This window comes from Dictyostelium purpureum (genome assembly GCF_000190715.1).
Source record: "Dictyostelium purpureum unplaced genomic scaffold DICPUscaffold_416, whole genome shotgun sequence".
Classification (NCBI taxonomy): Eukaryota; Evosea; class Eumycetozoa; order Dictyosteliales; family Dictyosteliaceae; genus Dictyostelium; species Dictyostelium purpureum.
Genome location: NW_003519752.1, coordinates 1 through 26,844, shown reverse-complemented (window position 1 = coordinate 26,844; position 26,844 = coordinate 1). Strand labels below are relative to the sequence as shown.

The 26,844-nt window shown below is 24.2% G+C and overlaps 13 protein-coding genes across 13 annotated transcripts; 5 read left to right on the top strand and 8 right to left on the bottom strand.

The window, feature by feature from the left end:
• Positions 1-73: 73 nt before the first annotated feature.
• On the bottom strand, positions 74-4,936 carry DICPUDRAFT_83909 (uncharacterized protein; the record flags this gene model as incomplete). Its single annotated transcript, XM_003293294.1, has 4 exons — positions 74-3,361; positions 3,432-3,512; positions 3,596-4,514; positions 4,593-4,936. Coding segments are annotated over 4 exons (4,632 nt in total), but the record flags the coding sequence as incomplete, so codon positions are not given.
• Positions 4,937-6,127: 1,191 nt separating this feature from the next.
• On the top strand, positions 6,128-6,862 carry DICPUDRAFT_158170 (uncharacterized protein; the record flags this gene model as incomplete). Its single annotated transcript, XM_003293299.1, has 2 exons — positions 6,128-6,542; positions 6,612-6,862. 2 exons carry the CDS (start codon positions 6,128-6,130, stop codon positions 6,860-6,862), a joined length of 666 nt encoding a protein of 221 aa, XP_003293347.1.
• Positions 6,863-7,731: 869 nt separating this feature from the next.
• On the bottom strand, positions 7,732-8,852 carry DICPUDRAFT_158169 (uncharacterized protein; the record flags this gene model as incomplete). The annotated part of the gene is made up of 3 exons (XM_003293293.1): positions 7,732-7,846; positions 8,173-8,211; positions 8,740-8,852. The coding sequence occupies 3 exons, from the start codon at positions 8,850-8,852 to the stop codon at positions 7,732-7,734; spliced, it is 267 nt and encodes an 88-aa protein (XP_003293341.1).
• A 257-nt stretch (positions 8,853-9,109) lies between these two features.
• DICPUDRAFT_158168 (uncharacterized protein) lies at positions 9,110-9,331 on the top strand (the record flags this gene model as incomplete). Its single annotated transcript, XM_003293298.1, has 1 exon — positions 9,110-9,331. One exon carries the CDS (start codon positions 9,110-9,112, stop codon positions 9,329-9,331), a length of 222 nt encoding a protein of 73 aa, XP_003293346.1.
• Positions 9,332-9,752: 421 nt separating this feature from the next.
• On the bottom strand, positions 9,753-10,193 carry DICPUDRAFT_83907 (uncharacterized protein; the record flags this gene model as incomplete). The annotated part of the gene is made up of 1 exon (XM_003293292.1): positions 9,753-10,193. The coding sequence occupies one exon, from the start codon at positions 10,191-10,193 to the stop codon at positions 9,753-9,755; it is 441 nt and encodes a 146-aa protein (XP_003293340.1).
• A 103-nt stretch (positions 10,194-10,296) lies between these two features.
• Positions 10,297-10,449, bottom strand: DICPUDRAFT_158166 (uncharacterized protein; the record flags this gene model as incomplete). The annotated part of the gene is made up of 1 exon (XM_003293291.1): positions 10,297-10,449. One exon carries the CDS (start codon positions 10,447-10,449, stop codon positions 10,297-10,299), a length of 153 nt encoding a protein of 50 aa, XP_003293339.1.
• A 106-nt stretch (positions 10,450-10,555) lies between these two features.
• On the top strand, positions 10,556-11,471 carry DICPUDRAFT_83906 (uncharacterized protein; the record flags this gene model as incomplete). Its single annotated transcript, XM_003293297.1, has 2 exons — positions 10,556-10,599; positions 11,141-11,471. 2 exons carry the CDS (start codon positions 10,556-10,558, stop codon positions 11,469-11,471), a joined length of 375 nt encoding a protein of 124 aa, XP_003293345.1.
• A 1,254-nt stretch (positions 11,472-12,725) lies between these two features.
• Positions 12,726-13,760, top strand: DICPUDRAFT_41889 (uncharacterized protein; the record flags this gene model as incomplete). Its single annotated transcript, XM_003293296.1, has 1 exon — positions 12,726-13,760. A coding segment is annotated over one exon (1,035 nt), but the record flags the coding sequence as incomplete, so codon positions are not given.
• Positions 13,761-14,285: 525 nt separating this feature from the next.
• Positions 14,286-15,473, bottom strand: DICPUDRAFT_83904 (uncharacterized protein; the record flags this gene model as incomplete). Its single annotated transcript, XM_003293290.1, has 3 exons — positions 14,286-14,551; positions 14,934-15,351; positions 15,453-15,473. The coding sequence occupies 3 exons, from the start codon at positions 15,471-15,473 to the stop codon at positions 14,286-14,288; spliced, it is 705 nt and encodes a 234-aa protein (XP_003293338.1).
• Positions 15,474-15,991: 518 nt separating this feature from the next.
• Positions 15,992-16,478, bottom strand: DICPUDRAFT_99626 (uncharacterized protein; the record flags this gene model as incomplete). The annotated part of the gene is made up of 1 exon (XM_003293289.1): positions 15,992-16,478. One exon carries the CDS (start codon positions 16,476-16,478, stop codon positions 16,095-16,097), a length of 384 nt encoding a protein of 127 aa, XP_003293337.1. The 3' UTR covers positions 15,992-16,094.
• An 835-nt stretch (positions 16,479-17,313) lies between these two features.
• Positions 17,314-20,967, bottom strand: DICPUDRAFT_90205 (uncharacterized protein; the record flags this gene model as incomplete). The annotated part of the gene is made up of 5 exons (XM_003293288.1): positions 17,314-17,394; positions 17,491-18,295; positions 18,368-20,331; positions 20,428-20,781; positions 20,935-20,967. The coding sequence occupies 5 exons, from the start codon at positions 20,965-20,967 to the stop codon at positions 17,314-17,316; spliced, it is 3,237 nt and encodes a 1,078-aa protein (XP_003293336.1).
• A 705-nt stretch (positions 20,968-21,672) lies between these two features.
• DICPUDRAFT_158160 (uncharacterized protein) lies at positions 21,673-23,532 on the top strand (the record flags this gene model as incomplete). Its single annotated transcript, XM_003293295.1, has 1 exon — positions 21,673-23,532. The coding sequence occupies one exon, from the start codon at positions 21,673-21,675 to the stop codon at positions 23,530-23,532; it is 1,860 nt and encodes a 619-aa protein (XP_003293343.1).
• Positions 23,533-23,686: 154 nt separating this feature from the next.
• Positions 23,687-25,274, bottom strand: DICPUDRAFT_83900 (uncharacterized protein; the record flags this gene model as incomplete). Its single annotated transcript, XM_003293287.1, has 2 exons — positions 23,687-24,788; positions 24,853-25,274. The coding sequence occupies 2 exons, from the start codon at positions 25,272-25,274 to the stop codon at positions 23,687-23,689; spliced, it is 1,524 nt and encodes a 507-aa protein (XP_003293335.1).
• Positions 25,275-26,844: the final 1,570 nt, after the last annotated feature.

The window sequence follows — 26,844 nt, the reverse complement described above, 5'->3', positions numbered from 1 at the left end:
TATTATTATTTTGATTATTTTGAATATTATTTCCATTAATTATTGAATTATATAAATTATTTAAATTTAAAACTAAATTTTGATCATTTTTAATATTATTATTTAAATTATAAAAAATTGTGCAACTTTGATTAAAATATGAAATATCTAATTTTTGAAGTTTTGATAAATTTTGATCATTACAAATGATTATTTCACTATTATCTTTGGTTAAAACTGATGAAATATAATGACCATTATTTGAATGACTACCAATATGTTTTGATATGGACTTGAATTGATAAAAATATCTTTCATAATCATCATTATTATTATTAAAAATTTGAATTTGATTAATTATTTGAAAATTAATTTCTTTTTTTGATTTTTCAAAATCACCAGTTAAATAATTGAAAACATTTCTTTTGAAATTAATGTAAAGTATTTTAGGTTGCTCTAAAAGTAATTTTCTCTCTAAAAAATTGTTTTTAAAACAAAATGGACAAAAAATATTTTCGTGTGTCATTTCAATAATACTTTTGCTAATTTTGTTTGTAATATCTGTGATTTGAGATTCTTCTAAACAAGAGGATTCACCAATATCTCGGGTGAAACTATGATCTGTGATTTGAAAACAAGATTTACACATTCTAATAATTTCTCTTTTTAATAATAGTTGAAGGGTAAGTGGATGATGTTTTTTTTTAATTTCTTGTTCAAATATTTCAAGTTTTTCTTTTCTTTGAAGTTTAATTTCTTCTTTCAAAAAATCAGTATCTCGTTGATTTAGAGGTGTTTTATTTGAATTTTCTTCTTTAATTTTTTTATAACTTTCTTCTTTCTTTTGATCTCTAATTCTATCTTGATCCTTTTTTTCTTTTAATAAATTTTGAAAATCATTTTGGTCTTTAATTTCTTTTAAAATTTGATAAAAATTATGTATATGAAAATCATATTTTGAAAATAAATTCTTATATTTTTTAATATATTTAATTTTAGAATTAATTTTTAAATCTAATAATAATTCTTCTTCTTTTTCTTCAACTTGTTCAACTTGTTGTTGTTGTTGTAAAATAATTCTATTAATAAAAAATGTATCAAAAATTGAATAAAAAAAATTGATAAATTCTATAATATCTTGTTGAGATTGATTTTCATTACCAGTTATTTCTTTGAAAAAAACATTTATTATATCTACTTCTTCCTTAATATCTTCTAAAATTTCTTTTGATGAGTCATTATATTTTTTAGCAATTTTTTGAAATAATGGAATCAAGTTGAAAGCAATAATAATGGCTCTATTATCTTTTAAAATGTTAACATTTTTTAAAATAATATCATATTTTTCTAATTGATTATGAATATTACTATAATCTATTAATTGTTTTAATTTGGTTTTATCTAGTGACCAATCAATTTCTTCTTTTAAAATATCACATAGTTGAGAATTAAATATTGATTGAATTGCCGAGTTGAAAAAACAGGTATCACCATAATTAACAATACCATAAATTTCTTTAAATTTATAACTTGAAGTTAATTGAAAAGTTTCCATTGTTATTGTTTTTGGTTTTTTTGTTAGATTTATTTTTTCATTTGATGAACCACCTGGTAGCATACTATATTTATTATTATTATTATCACTATCTAATAACTGTTGTCTATGATATCCATATTTACAAATTTTTGTTTTATCATTATTTAAATAAAATTTACAACAATCTAGGCATCTTTGGTTACTGCAACCACTACCAAATTTCTTTTTATTACAAGCAATACAAAGTTGGTGTGGTAAAATTGATTTTGTTGTTAATGATAAAGAATCATTTGTTTTTTGTTTTTTGAAAATATTTGTAGAGCTTGGATAGATTAAAATTGATTGATCTTGTTCTTGTTGTTGGTGAATTGTTCTCTTTTTAACATTCTTTTCTTTTAATATTTGATTTTTAATTTGCTTATCATTTTCTTTTAATTGATCTCTTTTAATTTGATCTTTTTGTTCTTGAAGATTAATTTCATAAAGTTTATTTTCTAAAATTTCTTTTGATTGATTTAATTGAATTTGATTCAATTCAAATAATTCTTTTTCATCACTATACATTAATGAACCCAATAAAGAATTGATAAATTGATTTTCATTACCTTTAACAATAATAATCTTTTCAACTTTGGTAAGATTTGATTTTTCTTCTTCTTTTGCCTCTTGTATTTCTAAAAGTTTTTTTTTAAGAATTTGTAAAAGAATTCTTTTTGGACAATTTTCGTGAAATTGAACATTTCTTGATTCTAATTGGATCATACATTCTTTTCTAGTGATTCTATTTATTGATCTAAGTGTACCATCGATCATTACATTATTTAATAATTGATTTCTTTTTTTCTTTTCCGATAATGATTGCTTAATAATTGAACCTTTACGATTAAATAAAAAAATTGAAAACTGTAAAAGTACTTGATGCCAATCTGAATAATCAAGATCTTTGACATTATAATTTAAATACCAAATAATAAACCAATCATGGATGGATCTCTTAAATAAAATTGAAGAATTACCAAGTCTAATTTGCTCTAAATAGTCATCTGATAAATTTTGTTTAGTGATTGGTCTTGGTTGCATTAATCTTTCTAGTTTGTTTTCTTCTCTCCAAGTGATATTTGAAGTATCGTTTATTGGTAAATTATAATCATACTCTAATGATTTACCATTTTCAGCAACAACATGTGGAGGTTTACTATTGACAAGGTTTCTTTGATACATTTTAGTTTCAATTTTTTTTAATAATTTTAATAATACCATTTCACCAAAAAGATAACAGCTTTGATATTTTACATACTTCCAGGTATATAAGAGTTCATTATGTAATGCTTTAAACTCTTCACTCCATTTGAACAAACTACTTGAAATATAATTTTTGTTTGATTGGAAAATACTATTAATGAATGCATGTATAAGATATTTTGTGATACATAAATCTTCTTGAAATTGATATAAATAATTGGAAACAGTTTTTTCAAACCTAATTTTGAAATGATTCTTATAATTTGTAAAAGCCAAAGTTGTTAATTTAACAATTTCGTAATTATAACTGAAACCTTCTATACCACTATATAATTCAATTATTGATTTTGATGATCTTGAGATTAATTTTTCAAAAAAATTATCTTTATCTTTACAAACACTTTCGATTTCTCTTTCAAAATTTAAATTGATTTTAGCTTTAATAATATCTTTAGGGATACCTTTTGAAATTGATCTTTTTAGTTTTTCTTTTAAATCAATATCTTTAATTAAATTATTTCCTTTACCAAGTCTATTACCAAAAACTGTTTTGATTGAATTTCTATAAAAATTTGATTCAATATCAAATAAAAAATCAGTTTTCTATATAAAAAAAAAATTATTAATATAAAATTAATTTTTAATAAAATTATAATAAAGTAATAATACTTACTTTAATTTTTATTTCTTCTGTTTCTTCTTTTATAATTAAATTTGATAAATTTTCATCATTACCATCATAAATTTTTAAAAACTATTTTTAAAATAATAATTTAAATAATTTAAATTAAAATTTTATATTTATTAATAAATAATTTAAATAATTTAAATACTTACATTAAAATCTTTTTTAAATAAATTCTTTGATAAATTTTTATTTTCTTTATCATTATCATATATATGAATTATTAAATCATTATAATTTATTATTTTATCAAATAATAATTCTTGAAACCAACTAAGAGTTGGTAGTATTTCTGTTCTTGAACTACAATCAGTTTGTATACTTTTAAATAAAAAATCCAACTCTTTAAATCTATCTTTTTCTTGATCTTTTAAACTATCTTTAACTTTTTCTAATTTAAAATATTCATCCCATACTGGAAAAAGAATTATTTTATAAATTGATGAATCTATATCTAAACTATTATTAAAATTATTACTATTTAAATTATTTAAATTATTATTATAACGATTTAAACTATTATCTATAGTATTATTTAAATTATTTAAAATAGTATTTTGTTGATTATTATTATTATTATTATTATTATTATTATTATTATTATTATAATTTTTTAAAATACTATAAGGTAGTTTAGTCCATAATAATTTAATATTTGAAACTTTTGATTGTATTTCTTGATCAAGATGATTTTTAAAATAATTATCATCAAAATAAGATAAAATTTCTATTCTTTTTCTATTTGCTAAATCAGTTGAAAAAGAATGTGGGAAACCATTTTCTAAAATTTGTTTTTTATTTTGGGATTGAAAAAAAACCTCTAATGTTTCTAGTAAATATAGACCACATGAATTGTTATCTTTTTGGAGTGGAACTTTAACATTATAATTTGAATATAATGGTTTGTGGTTATTATTTTTTGAAGAGAGTCTATTTTTAATATCTTTTTTAATTGATTCCAATGTTTCATCATTCATATATTTTTTTTCCATAGAGTCTAGGTTAAAAATTTTGATTGATCCATTATTTTTAAACTCTGTTAAATCTACAATAATAAAATACCAGTGTTGACTAATTTTTTAAAAAAAAAAAAATTTATTATTAATATTAAATTTGGATTTTTTTTTTAAAAAAAAAAAAATATCTTACTTATTGTGGTTGATTATATAAATAGAATAATTTATATTTTCTGGAATTTGTTCTATTTTTTTGATATTTTTATTTTTGAGACATTCTAAATAAAAAGAATCATTAATTACAATATCTTTGAGATGATAAATTGGTTGGAGTACAAAAAAAATATAAAATCCAATAACTTCATCATTAAGCCAAGCATTAGGGGAAAGTGAATCAACTGTATTTTTCGCAAAATTACTAAATTTTTTGCTACTAATGTTTTCAATTTGAAATACCCAAATATTTTGAACAACATTTGAATTATCATTAATTAAAATGATTTCTTTATTATTATTATTATTATTATTATTTTCCATATTATTATTATTATATTTATTTTTTTTACTAATAATTTATTTTTATCTAAATATTACTATTATTATTATTATGATTATTATAGTTTTATTTTTTTAAACATGATTTAAATATTTTTTTTTTTATGAAAATTTTTTTTTTTGTCAGTATATATGTCTAATTCATTTTGTCAGTATGTGTATTTTTGTCAGTATATATATCACACTCATTTTGTAAGTATGTATATTTTTGTTGATATATTTATCTTTGTCAGTATATATCATACATTGACATATGTTTTCTTGTAAAACATTGCTAAATAGTTCCATTTTTAAAGTCAATTTCAAAGTTTTGGTTTTTTTTTTAATTTTTTAAAGTTAAAAAAAAAAAAGAAGTTTTTAATTTAAAAGGTGTTTAAAAATCAATAATAAATTTTTTTTTTTTTTTTTTTAAAATTTTTTTTTTTTTCCTAATTTTCAAGGGGTTGTCTGTAAGGAATTTATCCGAACGTTTTTTTAAAAAAAAAAAAATTTAATTCAAAAAAAATAAAATTTTTTTTTTTTTTTTTTAATTAAAAAATAATTTAATTAAATTATATATAATTTATTTCTTTTACAGATATTTTTCGAAATTTTTTTTTTTTTAATTTTCCCATTTCTTTTCAATTTTTTTTTTTTGTTGTACAATGCGAATAATATTTTAGAGAAACAAAATATTAATAATATGTATTAAGTTTTTTTTATTCACCTGTATATATATATATTTAAATAATTTTTTTTATAAATCAAAATATTAAATTAAACTAAATAAAAAAAAAATAAACAACTTTTATTTAGATGAAACAAGTGAAGAAAAAATCTTTAAGTAATAAATACCTCAAATAAATTTGTTTTATTTTAACTTTTTTTTTTTTTTGGTACCATGTCCCAAAATCTATATTTTTTTTTTTGTGTATGGTATCAATGGTTTTAAAAATAATATCTTTTCATTCTATTTGCATTTTTAAATACTATTATATTCCGTTCGTGGTTTTTTCTCTGGGATGTTTGGTGAAACCCTTTTAATAAATCCAAAGTAATGCTGAAAATATTTTTTATTTAAATTTTTTTTTTTTATTCATTTTTATAAACACAAATTTTTTTTTTTTTAATCATTTTTATAAATACAAATTTTTTTTTTCTTAGCTAACAAATAAAAATTAAAATTCAATAAAAATGAAATTAATAGTATCATTATTAATTATTGTTTTAATATTCATCACCGGTAGTTTATGTATACCTAATGGTAGTATTTATATTTCACCAACAATGAATAATGAAATATGTGAATCAAACTTTATTGCTGGTATTGGTTACAGTTTGCCATATGAATCATGTGTTAACTTTGGTAATAGTAGTGTTTACACCAGTGGAAATGGTCTTAGTTTTGATGTATATTGGATGGATAATTGCCAATCTAAACAAATTTTGGTCAATTATACTTTTGCTAATTTTGGTTGTTCTAATTTCTATGTACCAAACAGCCCAACATTCCAAAGCATTGTTTCATCTGAAGGTGTTCCACCAAGAAATGCTCTTGTTTACACTTATTATTACAACTCTAAAGAGGGCGAATGTTCTGGAGATAGTTGTAAGTATTGTTTTAACTTTTTTTTTATATATCTAATACTAACAAAATTTATTTTTTATTTAAAACAAGATTATAAATATTATACAAATCAATATGTCTTACCATTAGAAAATGGTAAAACAGTTGAATATACCTGTGTAAATAATTTTCCAATTGCCCGTACATGTCAAAATTTAAATTGTCAAGATACTGATTATTCCCTTGGTACTTGTAATAATGCAGATAGCAATAACCCATATCCATACACTATAACATGTTCAAATACTCCACCACCACCATTTGGGGATGAAAAACAGCCAAGAATATCTTTTAATTTCTAAATAAAAACCATTTAATTTTTTTTATAGAAATTCATAAAATTTTATATATTTATATTTTGATTAATTGTTTTTCAGAATTTTTTATATTTAAAATTGAAAAAAACAAAAAATTTTAAATAAAAAAATCATTCCTATTAATATTTTATTCTTTTTTTTTTGTATTAATTGCTAACCACGAATTTTTGACTTACCCTTTCAATAAGAATGGTGCATAGGTTAACACGACTTTTATTAATTTATTTTTAAAAGAATTTTTAGTAATTTAATTTCGATTATTTAATTTTTGCATTATTTAATTCAAAAATGTAAATAACCATGTATTTTAATATCATAGGCCTTTTAGTTAAGTTGGTATAATGGATTTTTAGGGTAAATCTGTCGTGAGTTCGAATCTCGCAAAGGCCCCTCTTTTTAGAATATTGAAATCTTCCTGGTGATTTTTTTTTTTTTTTTTTTTTTTTTTTTTTTTTTTTTTTTTTTTTTTGGGGTTTTTGTTTTAATTGTAATGTAGATGGAGCTACTTTAGTTATAGATAAATAATAAATATAAATAATTCTAATAATCAAATAAATATACAATTCTTTGTTTGTGAAAACTAAAACCGAAAACTGAAAACTAAAAAATAAAAATTTTATTTTTTAAATTTTTCAATTTTTTTATTTTTATTTTATTTTTAATTTTTAATTTTAAATAATAAATTATTTAAAATAAAGGAAAATATAAATATATTATTTAGTTGAGATATAATTATAACTGTAATATTCATTTAATTCTAAAATGCATATGAATACATTACATAATTATTTGCCCTTATTTTACTATATCTTCACTTTTTAAAAAAATATTTTACTGATTAATAACACCTCAATCTAAACTTGATAAATTCTATGGTGGCAGCGAATACGACTACCAAATACACCCTCAAGATGAACCATTCCGATAGTGCTATAGAGACCTCGATTTTGATCTTGATAGAACACCGACCTACAGAAACATGATTTCAATTATCCCCCACCAAGTCTGGATTTGGGTATGCACCAAAATATTTAACAAAGAGATAAACCCAAATGCAATTGCTAAATCATTAAACTATAAGGACATCCAACACAAATGTACCAAACCGGCCTCATTAGAATATGCAAGAACGATCCAATCAAACCACAACAACTTCTTAAAAGTAGATAAGCAAATAAATTCAAACCATATCCAAACCATTAGATCTAAAATATCAACCTTTTATAAATTACCAGAAACCACTTTGTTCAATTTCCCAATCACATACCTATAACAATACAAATCCTCACACATACCATTTAAAATTTTTATTTAATAAAATACCGTCTCTTACGCTAATAATATAAATTATATCATTAAGTAAGATTTTTTTTAAAAAAAAAAAAAAAAAGATTAATTTAATTAATTATCTTCACTTTTAAAAAAAAAAAAAAAATGATTAATTTAAAGCATTTGCTTTTAATATAATAAAAAAAAAAAATATAAAATAAAAAAATAAAAAAAATAAAATAAAATAAAATTTAGTGGTAATTACTATTTAACAAATAATATTCACCCACTTTATTAATTTTTTAGTTTTTTTTATTAATATATTATTATTAAAAATTATTTATTAATTTTTCTAATGAAAAAAAATATTTAGCTTTTATTTCGAAATAAAATAAATTTTTTTTTTATATTTATTTAAAATTGATAAGGAAAAATTATATTGTTATTTTATTATTAATATGAAATAATTGAGGTTTTTTTAATTAAAAATCCTATATTAATGCCCAAGTATGTTCAAATATACAAATTTAATAATTTAATTTTTTTTCTAATATTAAACTCATGTCATATAAAAAAACTATAGTTTTAATAACATCTTCTTTTTAACTGGATCTTGACAACGGTTTGCAACAATGATAGCACTTGAAATTTGAAGATTGGCAGTAGCACGATTAACTTCATCTTCAGCAATTGTATCGACTGACATATAACAACCAAATTCTATATGATTGACATCTACTTTTTCATGTAATTAATAAAATTAAAAAAATTATAAAAAATAAAAATTATTTCCATTTAATAATTTTTGACTTTTTAAACATTCATAATATTCGTTTAAACACTCCATATTTTATTTTTTAAAAATATTATTTAACTGAAAAATTTTAAACAAATATTATTTAATTTATTTTAAAAAATAAACAAAAAAAAAAAAAAAAAAAAAATATTTATCCATTTAAAAAGATGTTATTAAAACAAATTGAAGATCTTAAGAAATTAACTCCACAATTAATTCAAGCAATGAAACCATTATTAGAAAATCCAAATGATGAAGCAGCCAAGAGACATTTGAATAATGTTATTTTCGCCACACAAAAAGGTTCAGAAGCTCTTACTACCGCTGTTGTCTCAAATCCAGCTGAAATTGTTGCTGCATCTGGTGTTTCATTGGCTAATAAAGATTAAATCAAAATGTTTTAACCTATTGTGATTGTGGTGGTAATTTCTCTACACAATTAAAAATTTTATGCGCTGTAAAATCAAATGACTTTAATGACCCAACTACTGAAGAACAATTAGTAACTTGTGCTCGTGGTTTATCAAATTCAATCTTGTTAAATCTTCAGAAGCTGCTAATATTAAAAAAATTAAAAAATAATTAAATAATATTAAGAATTTAAAAAAAAGAAATCAAATATATATTAAAATTTTTTGTATAGTTTTAAAATAATAATAAAGGGTTTTAATTTAATTTATTTAAAAGAACAATTGTATTAAACAAATAGTAACAATTACAATTGATGGTATTGAAAATGATTTAAATGCATCGGAGGGTTCATCAACATTTTCACCAGAGGATGTGGGTGCATGTGTAGAGCCTGGATTACTACCTTTGGATGAGTCTTCTAGGTGGTTCTTCAGCAGAGATTGGATCTAAATATTCTTCAATTTGAATTTTTTCAGTTTGATCGTAAATACAAACTTCTTTATGAATTATAAAAAGTGATAAATCAAAACCAAAAAAGTCTCCTATAAATTCTGGGTATTGAACAGTAATAGAGTTTTTATCAATTGCTGTTACTTGAAATTCGATATTTTTAAGTAATACTTGATATTTGGAAATATCTAAATCAGAGAATGAACCGGCGATTTTCATTTTACCTCCTTTTTTGTCAAAGAAAACATCTTCATCTTTTTTAATGTTAAGATAACTTGCTTCTTGATATTTACATGATATTGGTTGTGAAACTATATCTTTATTGGCAATATTGGCTGTAATTGTGAATGATTCACCAATTTTGAATACTGGGGGTTTATAGTCAAACATATTATTGAAAAGAATAGCACTTTGGTTTCTCACGGTATTAAATGTTGAGGCATATTGATAGGTACCTATTTTAAATTCTGTGTCAAGTTGTTTTAAATCGAAATTATAACCAAAATATAGTCCATCCTTCTACCGCTTGTCCTTCAACTCCCTCAGCAGTTGGTCTGTATGCTTTAAAAATTGGAGTTTCTTGACAATTGATAAATGAAGCAGCACATACTATTAAAAATATAATTACATTATTAAAAAATTTCATTTTATTTGTTTTTGATAAAAATAAAAAATTTTAAAATCTGATATTTATAATTTTTTTTATTTTTTTTTAAAAAGTAAAGTATCTAATGCACAAAATTGTGAAAATAATGTTGGATATTTTTTTAAATGTTAAGTGTAAAAACACAAAATTGTGAATTTATGAGACTTAAAAAAATATGTAGCAAAAGAGGATTTAACTTCTTTTTTTATTAATATCTTTATAAATATCATAAAATTTAAATAGATTTTTTTTTTTTTATATTTTAAATTTTTTATTTTGATTCTTTTTTATAAACATTGTTATCTTCTAATAAATTTATATGCAAAAACAAGCCTTAGCTAAATTTTTAATCCATCATTAAAAAAAAAAAAAAACATTTCTCCACCAGAATGCAAATACTAGGGTTGGATTGGATGTTTAATTTTAATTCACTCTCAACCATCCAACAAATAGTGAATTTCAAAAGAATCAAATGTTCATAGATGATTTATAATAAATAAATCAGTAAATCAAAAAAATTGATAAATAAATGCAGATTTTATCCTTTTAAAAAATAAATTATAGATACTTTTATTCTTTAAAAAGAAAATTAAATAATAGTTTTTCAAAAAAAAAACTTTAAACTAAATTGATTTTTTAATGGAGCTTTGACAGTCATTACATAAAAGAGAAATAGTTTTTGGTGATAAAGGTTAACATCAATATATATTGATGATATCCGTATTTTAACACCAAAAAGAAAAAGAGGAAATCATCCTGATGATGATGAATTAAATTTTAATAAAAACAACTTCGTATCATCGTATAGAATTATAGTCGAAAATTTTTTTGCTCAAATAAAGAAATGGAAAGTTCTTACTGTACCATGGCGTTCAACTTCTAAAAATCATAAAAAGATGTTTTTAATTTTGGTTTATCTTACAAATTTAAAGATAAAAAAGGTTCCTCTTAGAGATGAAGATTATTTCGTTGATGAAACTGAAAGTGAAGATGAATATGAAAATAATTATTATTATATTTAAATAAATATTATCTTTTTTTTTTTTTCAACTTTTTCAGATTTTAAAAAAAAAAAAAAAAAAAAAAACATACATTATGCGTTGGGATCAAAACATGCCATTTAAAAATTTTGATAAAAAAAAAAAAAAATAAAAAAATTTTAATATGGGAAATGTAAATAAAAAATTAATATTTGCCATATAAAAATTTCCATAATATTAAATTTTTTTTATTTTTTTTTGAAATTTTTTTATATTTTACAAGATATTAATTTCATATTTTTTTATTTTTTTATATTGACAATGGATGGGCTGCTCTCATCTCTAATTAACTTTCGAGTAAATGAAGAGTTAAAAAACAGTAGTAATATTAGTGATAGGTAAGTACAATACAATATAATACAATACAATACAATACAATACAATACAATACAATACAATACAATACAATACAATACAATATAATATAAATAATAGTCGATTAATTAAAAGCATATTAATTGGTGTTTTCTCTTTTTAACTATTCATTATAGATTATTATATATAGTTTGGAATAATATATTTTTAAGATATGAAATTCATAAACATATTTTAAAGTTTATTGAACATAATGTTGTGGAATTTGATAGATCAAGTTATGACCAGTTAAAAGATAAATCATATATAACATCACTTGAATGGCATGGTGATACACTACCAGATAAAAATGAATTTCCACCATTTTTGAAAAATTTATATTTGTGCACTTTTAATAACATGTTAACTCCAACAACTTTACCAAATACAATTACTACACTCACATTTGGTGATGATTTTAACCAAGTAGTTAAACCCTACACATTATCAAATAGTCTCACAACACTCACATTCGGTCATCGTTTTAACCAAGTAGTTCAACCCGGCACTATACCAAATAATCTCACAACTCTCACATTTGGTAGTTATTTTAACAAAGTAGTTCCACCCGGCACATTACCAAATAATCTCACAACACTCACATTCGGTCATCGTTTTAACAAAGTAGTTCAACCCGGCACTTTACCAAATAATCTCACAACACTCACATTCGGTCATCGTTTTAACAAAGTAGTTCTACCCGGCACTTTACCAAATAATCTCACAACACTCACATTCGGTGGTTATTTTAACCAAGTAGTTCAACCCGGCACTTTACCAAATAATCTCACAACACTCACATTCGGTCGTGATTTTAACCAAGTAGTTAAACCCGGCACTTTACCAAATAATCTCACAACACTCACATTCGGTCGTGATTTTAACAAAGTAGTTCTACAGGGCACATTACCAAATAATCTCACTACACTCTCATTCGGTAATTATTTTAACCAAGTAGTTCAACCCGGCACATTACCAAATAGTCTTACAACACTCACATTCGATCGTTATTTTAACCAAGTAATTCTTCCCGGCACATTACCAAATAGTCTCACAATACTCACATTCGGTAGTGATTTTAACCAAGTAATTCTACCCGGCTCATTGCCAAATAGTCTCACAACACTCACATTCGGTGATTATTTTAACCAAGTAGTTTCACCCGGAACATTACCAAATAATCTCACAACACTCACATTCGGTCATCGTTTTAACCAAGTAGTCAAACCCTACACATTACCAAATAATCTCACAACACTCACATTCGGTTATCATTTTAACCAAGTAGTTCTACCCGGCACTTTACCAAATAGTCTCACAAAACTCACAATCTGTTATTATTTTAACCAAGTAGTTCTACCTGGCACTTTACCAAATAGTCTTACAACACTCACATTCGGTAGTTTTTTTAACCAAGTAGTTCTATCTGGAACACTACCAAATAGTCTCACAACACTCACATTCGGTTTTGAATTTAACCAAGTAATTCTACCCGGCACATTACCAAATAGTCTTACAACAATCACATTCGGTGGTTATTTTAACCAAGTAGTTCCACCCGGCTCATTACCAAATAGTCTTACAACACTCACATTCGGTCATCGTTTTAACCAAGTAGTTCCACCCGGCTCATTACCAAATAATCTCACAACACTCACATTCGGTCATCGTTTTAACCAAGTAGTTCCACCCGGCTCATTACCAAATAGTCTTACAACACTCATATTCGGTCATGATTTTAACCAAGTAATTCCACCCGGCACTTTACCAAATAGTCTAACAACACTCACATTCGGTCGTTATTTTAACCAAGTAGTTCTACCTGGCACATTATCAAATAGTCTTACAGCACTCACATTCGGTGAGTGTTTTAAACAAGTAGTTCCACCTGGTTTATTTAAAATTAATAAAAAATAAAGTTATCAGCCATGATTAATATTTTCCTACCAAATGGAAACTAAAATATATTATTTCCTTCCTCTTTATAAAACCTTTGTTTATTTTCTTAATCAATATTTATAAAATAATAAACTATAAAATCAAAATTTTTAAAAATCAAAATCCAAAATTTCATTTTTTTCTTATGTATTATATTTTATATTTGTAAATATTTTTTTTGTTTCATGATTTATATAAAATTTGTAGAAAATTATTTGTGTATCAGGTGTATTATTTTTGATTAATTAAAAAAATAAAAAAATAAAAAAATAAAAAAATAGAAAAATAATAATTATTTGTTATATAATGATGAACATGAAATAAAAATTAATTAAAAAAAAATAAATAAATAAATAAAATAAGAAAAAACTATGTATTGTTTGTAATATCTTTATTTAATTTATTTTATGAATATTATAATGTAGAATATATATATGATTGAGCTTTAAAAGGACGATGAGGACTTATGGATAAATAAAAAATAAATTTTAAAATTTTCACATTTTAATTTAGCAGTAACAAGTTTTTGAGTTTAATCAATGAATATGATTTAAAATTATCTTTTTGAATTGATTCTGATAATAATGGATCTATACCACAAATTGACATAACTATTCTCCTATTACTACTTGATCTTGAAACACCTAAACCTAAACTTAATTTATATACATCCACTGCATTATTATTAAAACCTTTGCCTGGAATAACTTCGCGATTTGGCGTTTTAAAACCAGTTTTTGCAATTGAATTAAATGTAGAATCTTTTTTGTCTTAAAAAATAATATATTTACAAAAATAAACTATAGTACATGAAAAAAAATGAAATTTTGGATTTTGATTTTTATATTAAAGATAAATTGTGAATTTTTTTTATTTTTTAGAGATTAAAAATTATCGTTATCCTCACTTTTTACCGATTATCGTTATCGTATTCATTTTTCGATTTTTTTATTAATTTTTTTATTAATTTTTTTTTAATATCCTTAAACTCTGATAATTGGAAGAGTTTGGTTCTCTTCTGGAATCGTAACTAGTAAAGTCGATGATATTGATGAGGTAGGTGCTCTTGAGGAATCATAACTAGATTCCTTTTCATTGTGAGATGGTGATGAGGATGGTGATGATCTAGATGATGGCGATGTAGATGGGCACCGGTGGAATCATAACTAGATTGCTTTTCAAAATGGGATGGTGATGATCTAGATGATGGCGATGAGGCTGATGCACCCGAGGAATCATAACGAGATTCCTTTTCATTGTGAGAAGGATATTGGGATGATCTTGATGAATTTGATGCACCAGTGGAATCATAACGAGATTCCTTTTGAGAATGGGATAGGTAGTGTGATGGTGCTTTAAATGGTAGATTATATTGATTGCTTGGTTTTGCCCCGTATGATTTTTGAAACCAAATCTTAACATTTTGAATTTGTGCGAAGAATAAATGTGGTGATTGGTGATGATGTGATTGTTCCCTTGTATGATCATTTAGATTTGGTGCCGAGTATGGTGGTTGTGATTCAGCACAAGTTTTCTTATTATTTTGATTTTGTGGATCGGAATTATGGTGCTTTGGGTCGTAGTTTCAATCTCTGTAGGTGCCTTTATTGGTGTTGTCGTTGAAGAAATATATATATATGAATAATGACAAATGAAGACAACAAAAAGGACAGATGCTAATAAATATTCCATTTTTTTATTATTATTTAAAATGGAAATAGGGTGTGTAAAAAAATAAAGTGATGATTTTTTTTTTAATCAAAAAGATTTTTTTTTAAAAAATAAAAGAAATTACTTTTATTGAATGGGCCCAAGCTTAATAAGATAATCAACAACAAATACGACAAGTTCACTTAAATTCAAAAACAGGCAGATCAATCAAATAACCAAGGGAACTCAAAAGAGCAAAAAACCCCAACACATCCGACCAAATTTTTAATCACATTCATCCAAGAAAATCAGATGATAATTTTATAAGTGCCAATACTCAAAAAGAAAACAGGTAAGAACAATCTTTTTCCCCAATTGAAAAAATATTGATATTGGAAAAAACAGAAAAAAAAAAAAATAAAAAAATAAAAAAAAAAACTTTTTTTTTAAAAATATTTTAATTTAAAAAAACAAATTTATTTTTTAAAAAATTGAGAAATAAAAAAAAAAACTTTTTTTTTAAAAAATTTTATTTCTCAATTTTTAAATTATTATTTTTTATAATTATTTTTTTAAAGAAAATAATAATAATTCTATAAAAAAACTTTAATTTTTATATTTATTTTTTAATCAATATTGTTTTAAAAATCAAATTTATTGATTCTATTGAGATGAAATGACATACCATTTTGCACTATGTGGTCCATTGTATGCAAAAGTTTCGTAAGATTTCTTATGTAATGTTGGTAAGGTATAGGTACCATCAGAATTCTTAATTAATGGTGGGCTAACTTCATATTGATCAGAATTACCATAGCAATCTAAACAACCAATGGTAACATTATGGAATTCGAGGTATTCGGTATTGTTGATAATATAAGCTCTAAAGTATTGACGGTCTGCGGTTTGATAAACTAGGCCTTCTACCACTTCAATGAGAGGTTTACCACTAGTTTGGGTTGAACTTGGTACTGTTGAAGATGAATTTTCAGCATTTGTAAAAAAAAATGTTGAAATTAATAATAAAATTGTAAACAATAATTTCATTTTTAAAAATTAGCAAAATTTATTTAATATTAAAGGGTTATTTTAAAAAAGTTTTTAAAAAATATAAAAAGGAAATAATAATTTTTTTTTATATTTATAATAAATAAATACAAAAAATTTTATAAAATAAAAATAAAGAAAAAAAATAAAATAAAATAATAAAATATTTAATGTAGATCTTTGAATTGTAATACCTAATTAATAAAATAATAATCTAATTCTTTATTTTATGAAAATTAAATACCCACACCTAACACACCTAATTATTAAAAAAGGTTGGAGGGGGTAAAAAATTTTTTTAATTTTTTTCAACTTGGGGGTTAATGAAAAAGTGTTATTGTTGTTGTATTTTTTTTATAGTATTTAAAAAACCTTTTTATTGGTTTAAAAGGAAGTTTAAATAAACAGTCAAATCCATCACCTATATTAAGAAGCTACAATTTTTATTGTATTCATCATCATAATAGCGTTTACATATTTCTTTTCGAACAGATCCAGATTGTCCAATGAAAACCATTTGTAGTTTTATAATAAAAAATATGAAAAATAATTAAAAATAAGATTAAAATTAGATTCTATTATTTATTTTGATTGATTATATTAGGATTTTAATATTTTGAAAGATTTCCTTTTTAAAAATAAAATTTTTTTATTATTTTTTTATACCCACATGCACTTTAATTATATTTATTTCTTTAAAAAAAATAAAGTAAAAATAGACCAATCAAATTAAATATAAAATTTTTTTTTTTTTTTTTAAAATTATTTATTAAAATAAAATTATTATTTTATTTTAATATGATTCAAATAATAATATTTTATTAATTTATTTATATTAATCTACATTATTAAATGTATCATCTTGTTGTTGTTGTTGTTTAAGTTTTTTTTGTTTTTTTAATTGTTCTTCTTTAAACTTTTTAAATTCTTGAAGTTTATCATATTTAACAACTTTTGATGTATCGGCTGGTAAATCACGCATTAATTTTGAGTTGATACCAAAACCAGGTACCTTTTCAAATTGTTCTTTTTGTTCAGTTTGTTTTTCTAATCTTTCTTTGAAACGTCTTTCTGATTCGATTTCTGAGACTGTATCTTGATTTCTATCCAAATCTTTAAGATAATATTCAATACGAGTTGGATCGTTTTCTTTTACTTCTTTCTTTTGTTGTAAAAACATTTCTCTCTTTTTATCAAATTCTTCTTTTTGTTCAGGTGTCATTGATTGTCTCTTGAATGACTTCAATTCATTTAATAATAAAGCCTTTCTAGTTTTTCTTGATTTTCTTGATTCACCTAATTGTTTTTCTTTTCTTTCTCTTTCTTCCTGCTCTTCGATTGCTTTTCTTTCTTCCTCTTTATCAATTTCATTGGCATCCTCTATAAAATCTAGACCTGCTTGTGGTTTGCTCTTAATTGGTTTTTCAAGTGCTGGGTCACCAAATAATGATGACGTTTCCTCAGTGCTGAATCTACCTTGTTTAATTAATTTTTCTAAAATCTTACGATCACCTCCACCCAACTCTTTCATCCATTCTTCCTCTTTCTTCTTTGCTGCAACAGATCTATTAGCTTCAATTCTTTCTTTTTCTTCTTCTTTTTCTAATTGTTTAATTGCTGATACCTTCTTGTGTTGTTTCTTTAAACTCTTTGCCAATCTTTCTTTTTCTAACTCTTGTAATCTTAAAAATTCTTGTTCTTGTTCTGCTGTGGAATTAAATCTATGCTCTCTAAAATCTACAGTATCCTCTGGTAATATAAATGCATCACTCCAAAATGATTTTCTGGCTTCTTTATAAATCTCTCTTCCATGGGATCTATATTTCAAAAAAAGGGTGTTAATAAAATATTTTAAAATTAAAATTAAATAATGAAAAAAAAAAACATACTTTGCGACTGTAACTCTATTAATTTCTCCATGTGGTGAACAAACATCTAAAATTACATGACCACCTCTTTTTAATGGTGCTTCAATTAAACGTGACCAAGGTTTAACTTCTTTTAATTCTTCTTCACCATAAATATTTAATTGTTTTTCTAATTGATTTGGAATATTTGATTTTACAACTTTTGATAATACTATATAAGAGTATTTTTCATCTTCGAATGGCATGGTTGAACCTGGACCTTTAGCAAGTTTTTGGAAGTTTGGTCTTTCAACACGTTGTGAAAAATGACACCATGAATTAAAACCTAATGGACATTTACCACTGTGTGGACATGGTGCAACAACTTGAGCTTTTGTTGATTTATGAATGGTTAATTGTTCTTCGCCTTCGTCCAATAACATTTGTCTAATCTCTTTGATAATTCCAAAACCTATTGGTGTACCTGGTTCAATAATCACTAACATACCACTTGGTTTAACATTTCTCCATAAATCTTTTACAAGTGTGAAACGTGAAAGTTGATCTGGCAATTCGCTGAGAACATATGAAGCTGTAACAAGTTCATTCATTTCTGACTCTGGAAGTGAACCATCTCTACGTTCGTGTTGCTCGGTATTTAAATAATTTGTCCATTTAATATGATTGGTGTTACCTTCCATAAGTTTTTTAGCTATTTCAATCATAAATGGACTTGGTTCAACGGCTCTTATTCTCTTTAAATGTTCACCCCACATTGTGCTGGCTGACCAAAGTACTGTACCTGGACCTGAGCCATAATCTAAAAGTGTGGTTGGATTGAAATTTGGTACTCTAGTTTTAATTTCAGAGAATACTCTATGGGTGCATGCATAAACACCAGGCATTCTATGTGATATATAGGCCATGGCTTCACCTTTTCCATAAGTAATTACTGGTTTATCATCTGTGCTTGGTACAATTGAAGGACTTCCTATTGATTTACCCAATCTTGTTCTAGCTCTAAGATTCTCTGATAAGGTTTCAGCTTTGCTTCTTAACTCCGCTGTTGGCATTTGTTTAATAGTTGAAGCAATTCTCTTCTTTAAAAGTGGTGGAATACCAATACTACCAATTTTCCAATGCTTTAAAAATTCATTATCTCTCTTTCTACGGCCTTCATGGTCATACTCAAGTTCGATTTCTTCGATTGGTGTGTTTTTTGAGATTTCAAACATTTCTTCTTCGGTAATTTCACCAGATTGGAATCGATGGAATACCTTTGGATCGATTTCTATAGGAGAATCATCTTCATCGGAAATAACTGAATCATACAAACCTTTCTTTTTAAAGTTTTCTATCATTTGCTTATGTTGAAGTTCCTTCTTTCTAGCCATAAACTCAATTCTCTTCATACGACGTTTTCTTTCAAACTCATCTGCTGCTTCTTCTGACTTCTTTAATAATTCATTCTTTCTAATTTCTAAAAACTCTTGAATAATTTCTAATGGTGGTGGGATGTGGGTATGTGGACGAAGTCTACTTAAATTTGGTAAACCATCATTTTGATATTCTTCTTCAAGTTCTTCATCTTCATCCATTTGATTATCGCCAAAATCTTGTCCCTCTTCTTGCTGTTGGATTTGAGCAAATTCCTCTTCTGATAATAATTCTTTTAATGTTTCATTGGTTTTGGTTTTTGATTCTTTTTCGATTTGATCGATTTGAGTTTCCAACTCTTTATCAATACCCATCTCTGCTAACTTCATCTTTTTAATTTTATCTTTTAATCTTTGTCTTTCATCTCTTTCTTTTTGAAGGTCTTCTAATCTTTTTTTCATTAATTTCTTTCCCATTATTTTATAATTCTTGATTGGCTCGGTATAAGTTTTTTCATCTAATAAATAAACACCACCATCAGTCTTCAATGAATCTCTTAAGGCCATTTGTCTAGCCCAAAACTCTAATTTCATTTCTTCTTCAATTAGTGCTCTATCTTCTGGATCATCCTCGTCAAGGTCAGCTCCATCATCGGTAAATGTGCTAATGTCATCATCGTCATCGAAATTGAGTGGCTCCTCATCTTCTGTTGGTTGCTCAGGTACCTTTGATAATTGTTGGATTTCGTCTTCTACTTTTTTTAACTGTTTACTCTTTCTTTCTATTATTGAAGTATTTCTAATAAACTCTGTATCACCTTCAAAACCATCTAATTGTAACTTTTCTTCGAGTTCTCTATCAAAATCTTCGTCTTGAATAAAATCTTTATTTGGGACAATGTCTGCATCTTCGCTATAATCCTCACTATCAAAATCTTCGTTATCCTCTTCGTAATATGCTGGATTATCATTTGGGTCATCTGGGTTTTTCATTGAATATTTTGCTAATAATTTCTTTGTATCTGATAATGCAATTTTATTGGCTTTTTTTTTTTTAAGTTTATTTAAATTTTTCGAAACCTTTTTATTTTTTGTGGGGGTTGATTTTGTACAAAATGATTTATTATCTATATCATTATTATTATTATTTATATTTATATATATATTTGTATTTGTATTTGTATTTAAAAATAATGTGTTGGTTGATATGGTTTTATAATAATTATTTCTAACTATATTGGAACAAACTCTTTTAGATAGAAACATTTTTTAAAATAAAAGGTTATTTATTTTTTTGTTTATATATATTTAAATATCTAAAAGCGAATGAATATAATTTTAATGAAAAAAAAAAAAAATTTATAAATTGCAAAAAACGACTTTTTATTCGGTTTTTTTTTTTTTTTATTTTTCATTTTTTTAATTATTTATTTTTCATTTTTTTATTTATTTATTTTATTTATAGTTTTGATTGATTAATATTTTTTATATATCTATGGGTGAGTTATTATATTGTGTTGGGAACAAAAAAAAAAAAAAAAAAAACAAAAAAAAAAACTTAAAATAACCCCACCACCCCATTTTTTTCATTTTTTAAAAATAGATATATTTAATTTAAAAAAAAAAATAATAATAGGTATTTAAATTAATAAAATAAGTGATTTGTATTTAAATTTTAGTAATTTAATAAAAACTGATTTATAATTAAATGCACTGAACAATGGGTTTTTTTATTTTAAAATTTAATTATTGGTTATATATTTATTATTTGAAAATTAGATATTTTTTTAAAATTTTTTTTTTTTTGAATTTTTTTTAATTTTTTAATTTTTAAAAATTTTTTTTTTTATTTAGTTGTAAAAGAAACCTAAATAGAAATCATAATTTTTCTTTCTTTATTTATATATTATTTATTTATTTATTTTAAATTGTATTTTTATTAATTAAAAAAAAATAACCAAACCAAACAAAATGGCAATAACAAATATTAATGAATTACCAATACCAATTTTAATTAAATTATTTGGTTATGTTAATAAAATCAATAGTTCATCATATTGGTTTGTAAATTATACATTGGTATGCAAATTATGGACCATTGAAGTTTTACCAAAGGCATGGAGTGAAATGACAATTGCAACTAGTCAGCCATCAGAACCATTAATCGAATATAGTCAAGATGGAATTTTAGCAAGATTTCCAAGCGTCACATCAGAACCATACAATTTTACCAAACTTATTATGAGAGTCGGTAAAGTCAGCGAATATATCGACAAAATCAAAAGTTTAACTACCATCGATTTAAAGAATAATTCAGCAACCAATTATGTCATCGATAGATTAGCCGATGCCTTAAAGACCAATAAATCAGTAACTTATTTAAATCTTTACAATAATAGACTCATGCAAAAGGGTGGTACAGTAATCGCAAATGCTTTAAAAAAGAATCAATCTATCACTCATTTAGATTTGGGTTTAAATTTATTGGGTGCCAATGGAGGTACTGCTATAGCCGATGCATTAAAAGTCAATAATACACTTGTAAACTTGGATCTCTCTGGAAATCAACTCGGTCTTCGTGGTGCTGGTCCAATTGTTGAAGCTCTCAAAGTTAATAAATCAATCAAATACTTGTACTTAAGCTCAAATCAACTCCGTGATGAATGCTCTTTACCATTAGCCGATATTTTACGTCAAAATATGGGATTCGTCGAATTGGCTCTTAACGATAATGAAATTGGTGCTAAAGGTGGCATTGCTTTAGCTAAAATGCTCAAGACTTCTAAGGTTCTTACAAAGTTAGAGTTTGGTAAAAACGAATTGGGTGACGATGGTGGTATTGCAATGGCCGATGCTATCAAATTTAATAAATTAATTTGCGTAGTTCGTTTAAATTGGAATAAACTTGGTGTAAAAGCTATCAAGGCACTTTCAGACGCATTAAAATCAAACACTTCAGTCTATCAATTGGATCTTAGTTTTAATAATTTTGGCGATGAAGGTCTTCAATGTTTATCAGACTCACTTAAAGTCAACAAATCAATTCGTACACTCGATTTAAGCAGAGTTGCATCAGGCGTTGTAGGTCATAAAGCTCTAGCTGATTCACTCCGTATTAATAGTTTTATTCAATCACTCGATTTAACCAATTGTAGAATTACCAACGAAGGTGGTATCGAATTAGCCAACTCTTTAGTCGATAATAAATCAATTTCAACTTTAGTATTAAATAACAATACTTTTTCAAAAGATACAGTTGTCGCTTTAGCTAAAACATTAGAGAAGAATTCCACCCTTACATCATTAAGTTTAGTAAATAATAGTTTAACCATCGATGGTGTTGAAGATCTTTTCAAATCACTCAGTACCTCAAATAAAACTTTAATTAAAATCGATTTAACTAATAATCTTCTTGGTTCTCAAGGCGGTGAAACTATCTCTAAATATATTCCAAAATGTTCAATTTCAGAGCTCATTTTAACCAATAACCAATTAGAAACTCAAGGTGCCTCAAGTATCTTAAATGCAGTTGCTACCAATTCCTCTATCCAAACCCTTGATATTTCAAATAATTCAATTGGATCAGATGTTGTCGAACCACTTTGTTCAGTACTTAAAGAAAGTAATTCTATCCTTAAAATCAATGTTTCCACTAATAAACTTGAAGATACAGTTATTGATCCTCTCATCAGAGCTATTTCAATTAATCAATCACTTATTTCAATTCAAATCTCTTCAAATCAATTTTCAAAACAATCAAATAATAAATTATTATACGCAATTCAACAAAATAAATCAATTTATTATTATGATTTAGTTGAAGAAATTTAAATAAAATAAATAAAAAAATATAAATAAACATTAAATTTTAAAACCAAAACCAAAACTAAAATTAAGATTAAATTAAAATTTAAATAGAAAATATTAAATTTTGGGTTATAAATATAAATATATTAATTTTTATTGTTTTTATTATTATTAATATTTAATATCTATCTGTTTTTGATGGTTTCCAATCTACAACGGGATGAGATGCAGGAGTAGCTTCTTCATCTTCTTTATAAAATTTAATAGTTTTATCTGCTTCACCAGTAATTAATCTTGAGCCAGTTCTATCAAAGGACATTGAAAATATACCAGCTTCACTATCTAAAGAACCTGGTTGAACGATAGTTTGTAATTTTTGGAAGCAATAACCAGTTTTCCAATCCCATAAATGCATTGAACCATTATCACCTCCAGAGACTAAAACATTATCTTCATTGAGTGCCATGGCGTTGATGATTGCGTTGTGGCCTGAAAGATTTTTAATAAAACTACCATCTGGGCATTTCCATTGCTTGATATTATCGGCACTACCACTAGCGAATGAATAATCTCTTGAGTGCATAGCCATTGCACGAACACTCTTTTTATGATTTGTAAGGGTTGCTGCACTTGTACCTGTTGCTAAATCCCAAAGTTTAACAGTTGAATCGGACGAACCTGAAACGATTTGTGGATCTGCATTTTGTGAAACTAATGAATTGACTGTATCTTTGTGACCTCTCATTTCAAAAATTTGACCTCTTGTACGCATATCCCAAACACGTACCATTTTATCTCTACCACCACTGAATAATACATCTAAAGTTGGATGAAGTGCCAATGAATAAACGCCATTCTTATGTCCATAATAGTTTTTAACTTGTTTATTGGTTTCGAGATCCCAACAGAGCACTTTATTATCCTCACCTGCTGAAAATAAATATGGGTGTCTTGAACTAATTTTGATATCTCTAATTGCGCTAACATGACCTGTTAAGGTTACCTTTAATTCACCACTTGCTAAATCCCAAATCTTTATAGTGTTATCTGTACTACCTGTTGCAAACCATTGATTGGATGGATCCACTGCTACTGCTCTTACCCATCCATTATGTCCACTAATAACACGCATTAATTTCCAAGGTGGATGCCATTCTGGTTTGGTATAAGTTAAAGGTTCATATGAATTTAATGCTCTTATGTTAATATTCTCTTTATTACTTGGTGGTGTATAAATTGATAGTTGATTTTTATCACTATCAAGTTTTCTTCTCTTTTCACTATAAATTTTAGATTAGTAAGTGGTTTTTATTATTATTATTAAATAGGTAAAGTAATACATACTCTTGTTGTTGTGGTAAACTTTTAATTATATTATCAATTGATTTATCTACCTCAATCTCTTCAATAGTTGGTTTATTTAATGCAGATGCGGATGATGCAGATGATGCTGTTCCTGCAGCTTGTTTTGAAGTTGCTGCTGCTTTCTTTAATTGTGGAGGTGGTAAATTTTTTACTGAATCATATTCATCTTTAATTTTTGAGTATAAACCGATTCTTTTAGACTCGTCTTCATCATATATATTTGTGTTTGTATTGTTATTTGTATTTGTATTTGGGTTTGTTGCATTGGTTGTTGTTTCTGTTGGATCGCTATAACTAAATAATTGATGTGCATTTAAAAGAGATTGCTTTAATATTTTATCTATATTGGATGTTTGTTCATTTTTATTATTTTCATCTTTTTTTATTACTGATTCTACCATTTATTTTGAAAAAAAAATAGAAATTTATATATAATTTAACAATTTTTAAAAATAAATAGAAAATTAAAAAAAAAAAATAAAAAATTTTGAAAAATTATTTTTTTTTTTTTTTTTATTTTTAAATTTTCATAAACATGTTAAAAAAAAAAAAAAGATTAAAATGGGATTTTTTTATTTCGACATATCTAATAACACACCATTTTTTGTTTTTTAGGATTAAACAACAAATTTATTTTCTTTAAAAACACAGTGTTACATTTCACAATTTAGCAAACAAACCTCTTTTTTTATTTTATAAAAAAAAATATATTTTTATCATTTTTTTGTTTGTTCAATTAATCAATTTCATTTATTTCAATTATTTTTTGAAGGATTTATTATAATTAATTTTCATTCTTTAAATCACAGAACAAGAAATACCATTTTTTTTTTTATTTTAAAAAAAATAAATAATTATATTATTGTTATTCATTAACACCAAAGCACACATATAACTTCATCATAACGACAAAAATAAAAAATTAAATACCCCCCCAAAAACCTCACACCATATAAATATGGTCTTGTGTAATTCCAAACACACAGCTATATATCAACTGTTACTCATGTTTATTCCATTATATTTAAATTAATAACAATATAAAATCCCCCCAAAAAAAAAATAAAGAAAACAAAACTATTATCAAACACAATAAAATTAGATTTAAACAATTTTAAATTGAGATTTATATTTTACACACCCACAAAAACTTTCTAACACAAACCCACATAAACCCACCTACAATTACCCCACACTACCATTGCTCCCATTATAATGATGTTAATGTTTGATTAATGATGTTTTAATAAATAAAATTAAAAATTAAAATTAAAATTAAGACAACGCACACACACACACGCACCAACATTAACACACCAACACGTTCATATACAAAATTATAATAATAATAGTGATAATAATGATAAAGTTATTATGTAATAAACACACATCCTTATTTTTAATAATAATAAAAATGATAATATTTTTTTTTTTTGAAAATAGTAAAAGTGTGGGTCAATTTATTTATATTAAAATTCTATTTAGAGATAAAAAAAAAAAAAAAAAAAATATAAATTGGATAGTTTTTTTTTTATATCTAATGTTTATTTTTAACTTTTATTTTTAATTTTTTAATTATATTTATTTATTTATATTTATTTTTATCAGTATCAGTATCAGTATCAGCATCAGTATCAAAATTACTAATAGTATTATTAGCTTTAATAATACAGAGCTCTGATTTATTTTATAAATATATAATTTTATAATATTCTATATTATACAATAATAATAATAATTTTATTTTTTCATATTTAGAAATATTTTTATTTTTATTATATTTATTTTTATTATTGTCTCTATCATATTCAAACACACACAAATCTAATAGAGATAATTATAAAACTTTATAATATCATATAGTATAATATTAAATACTCTTTTAGAAATAAATATATTTTCTTTTATTTTCTTTTATTTGTCTATACTTTTTTAAAATATATCAGTCTTCTTACTCCTGTTTTCTATTAG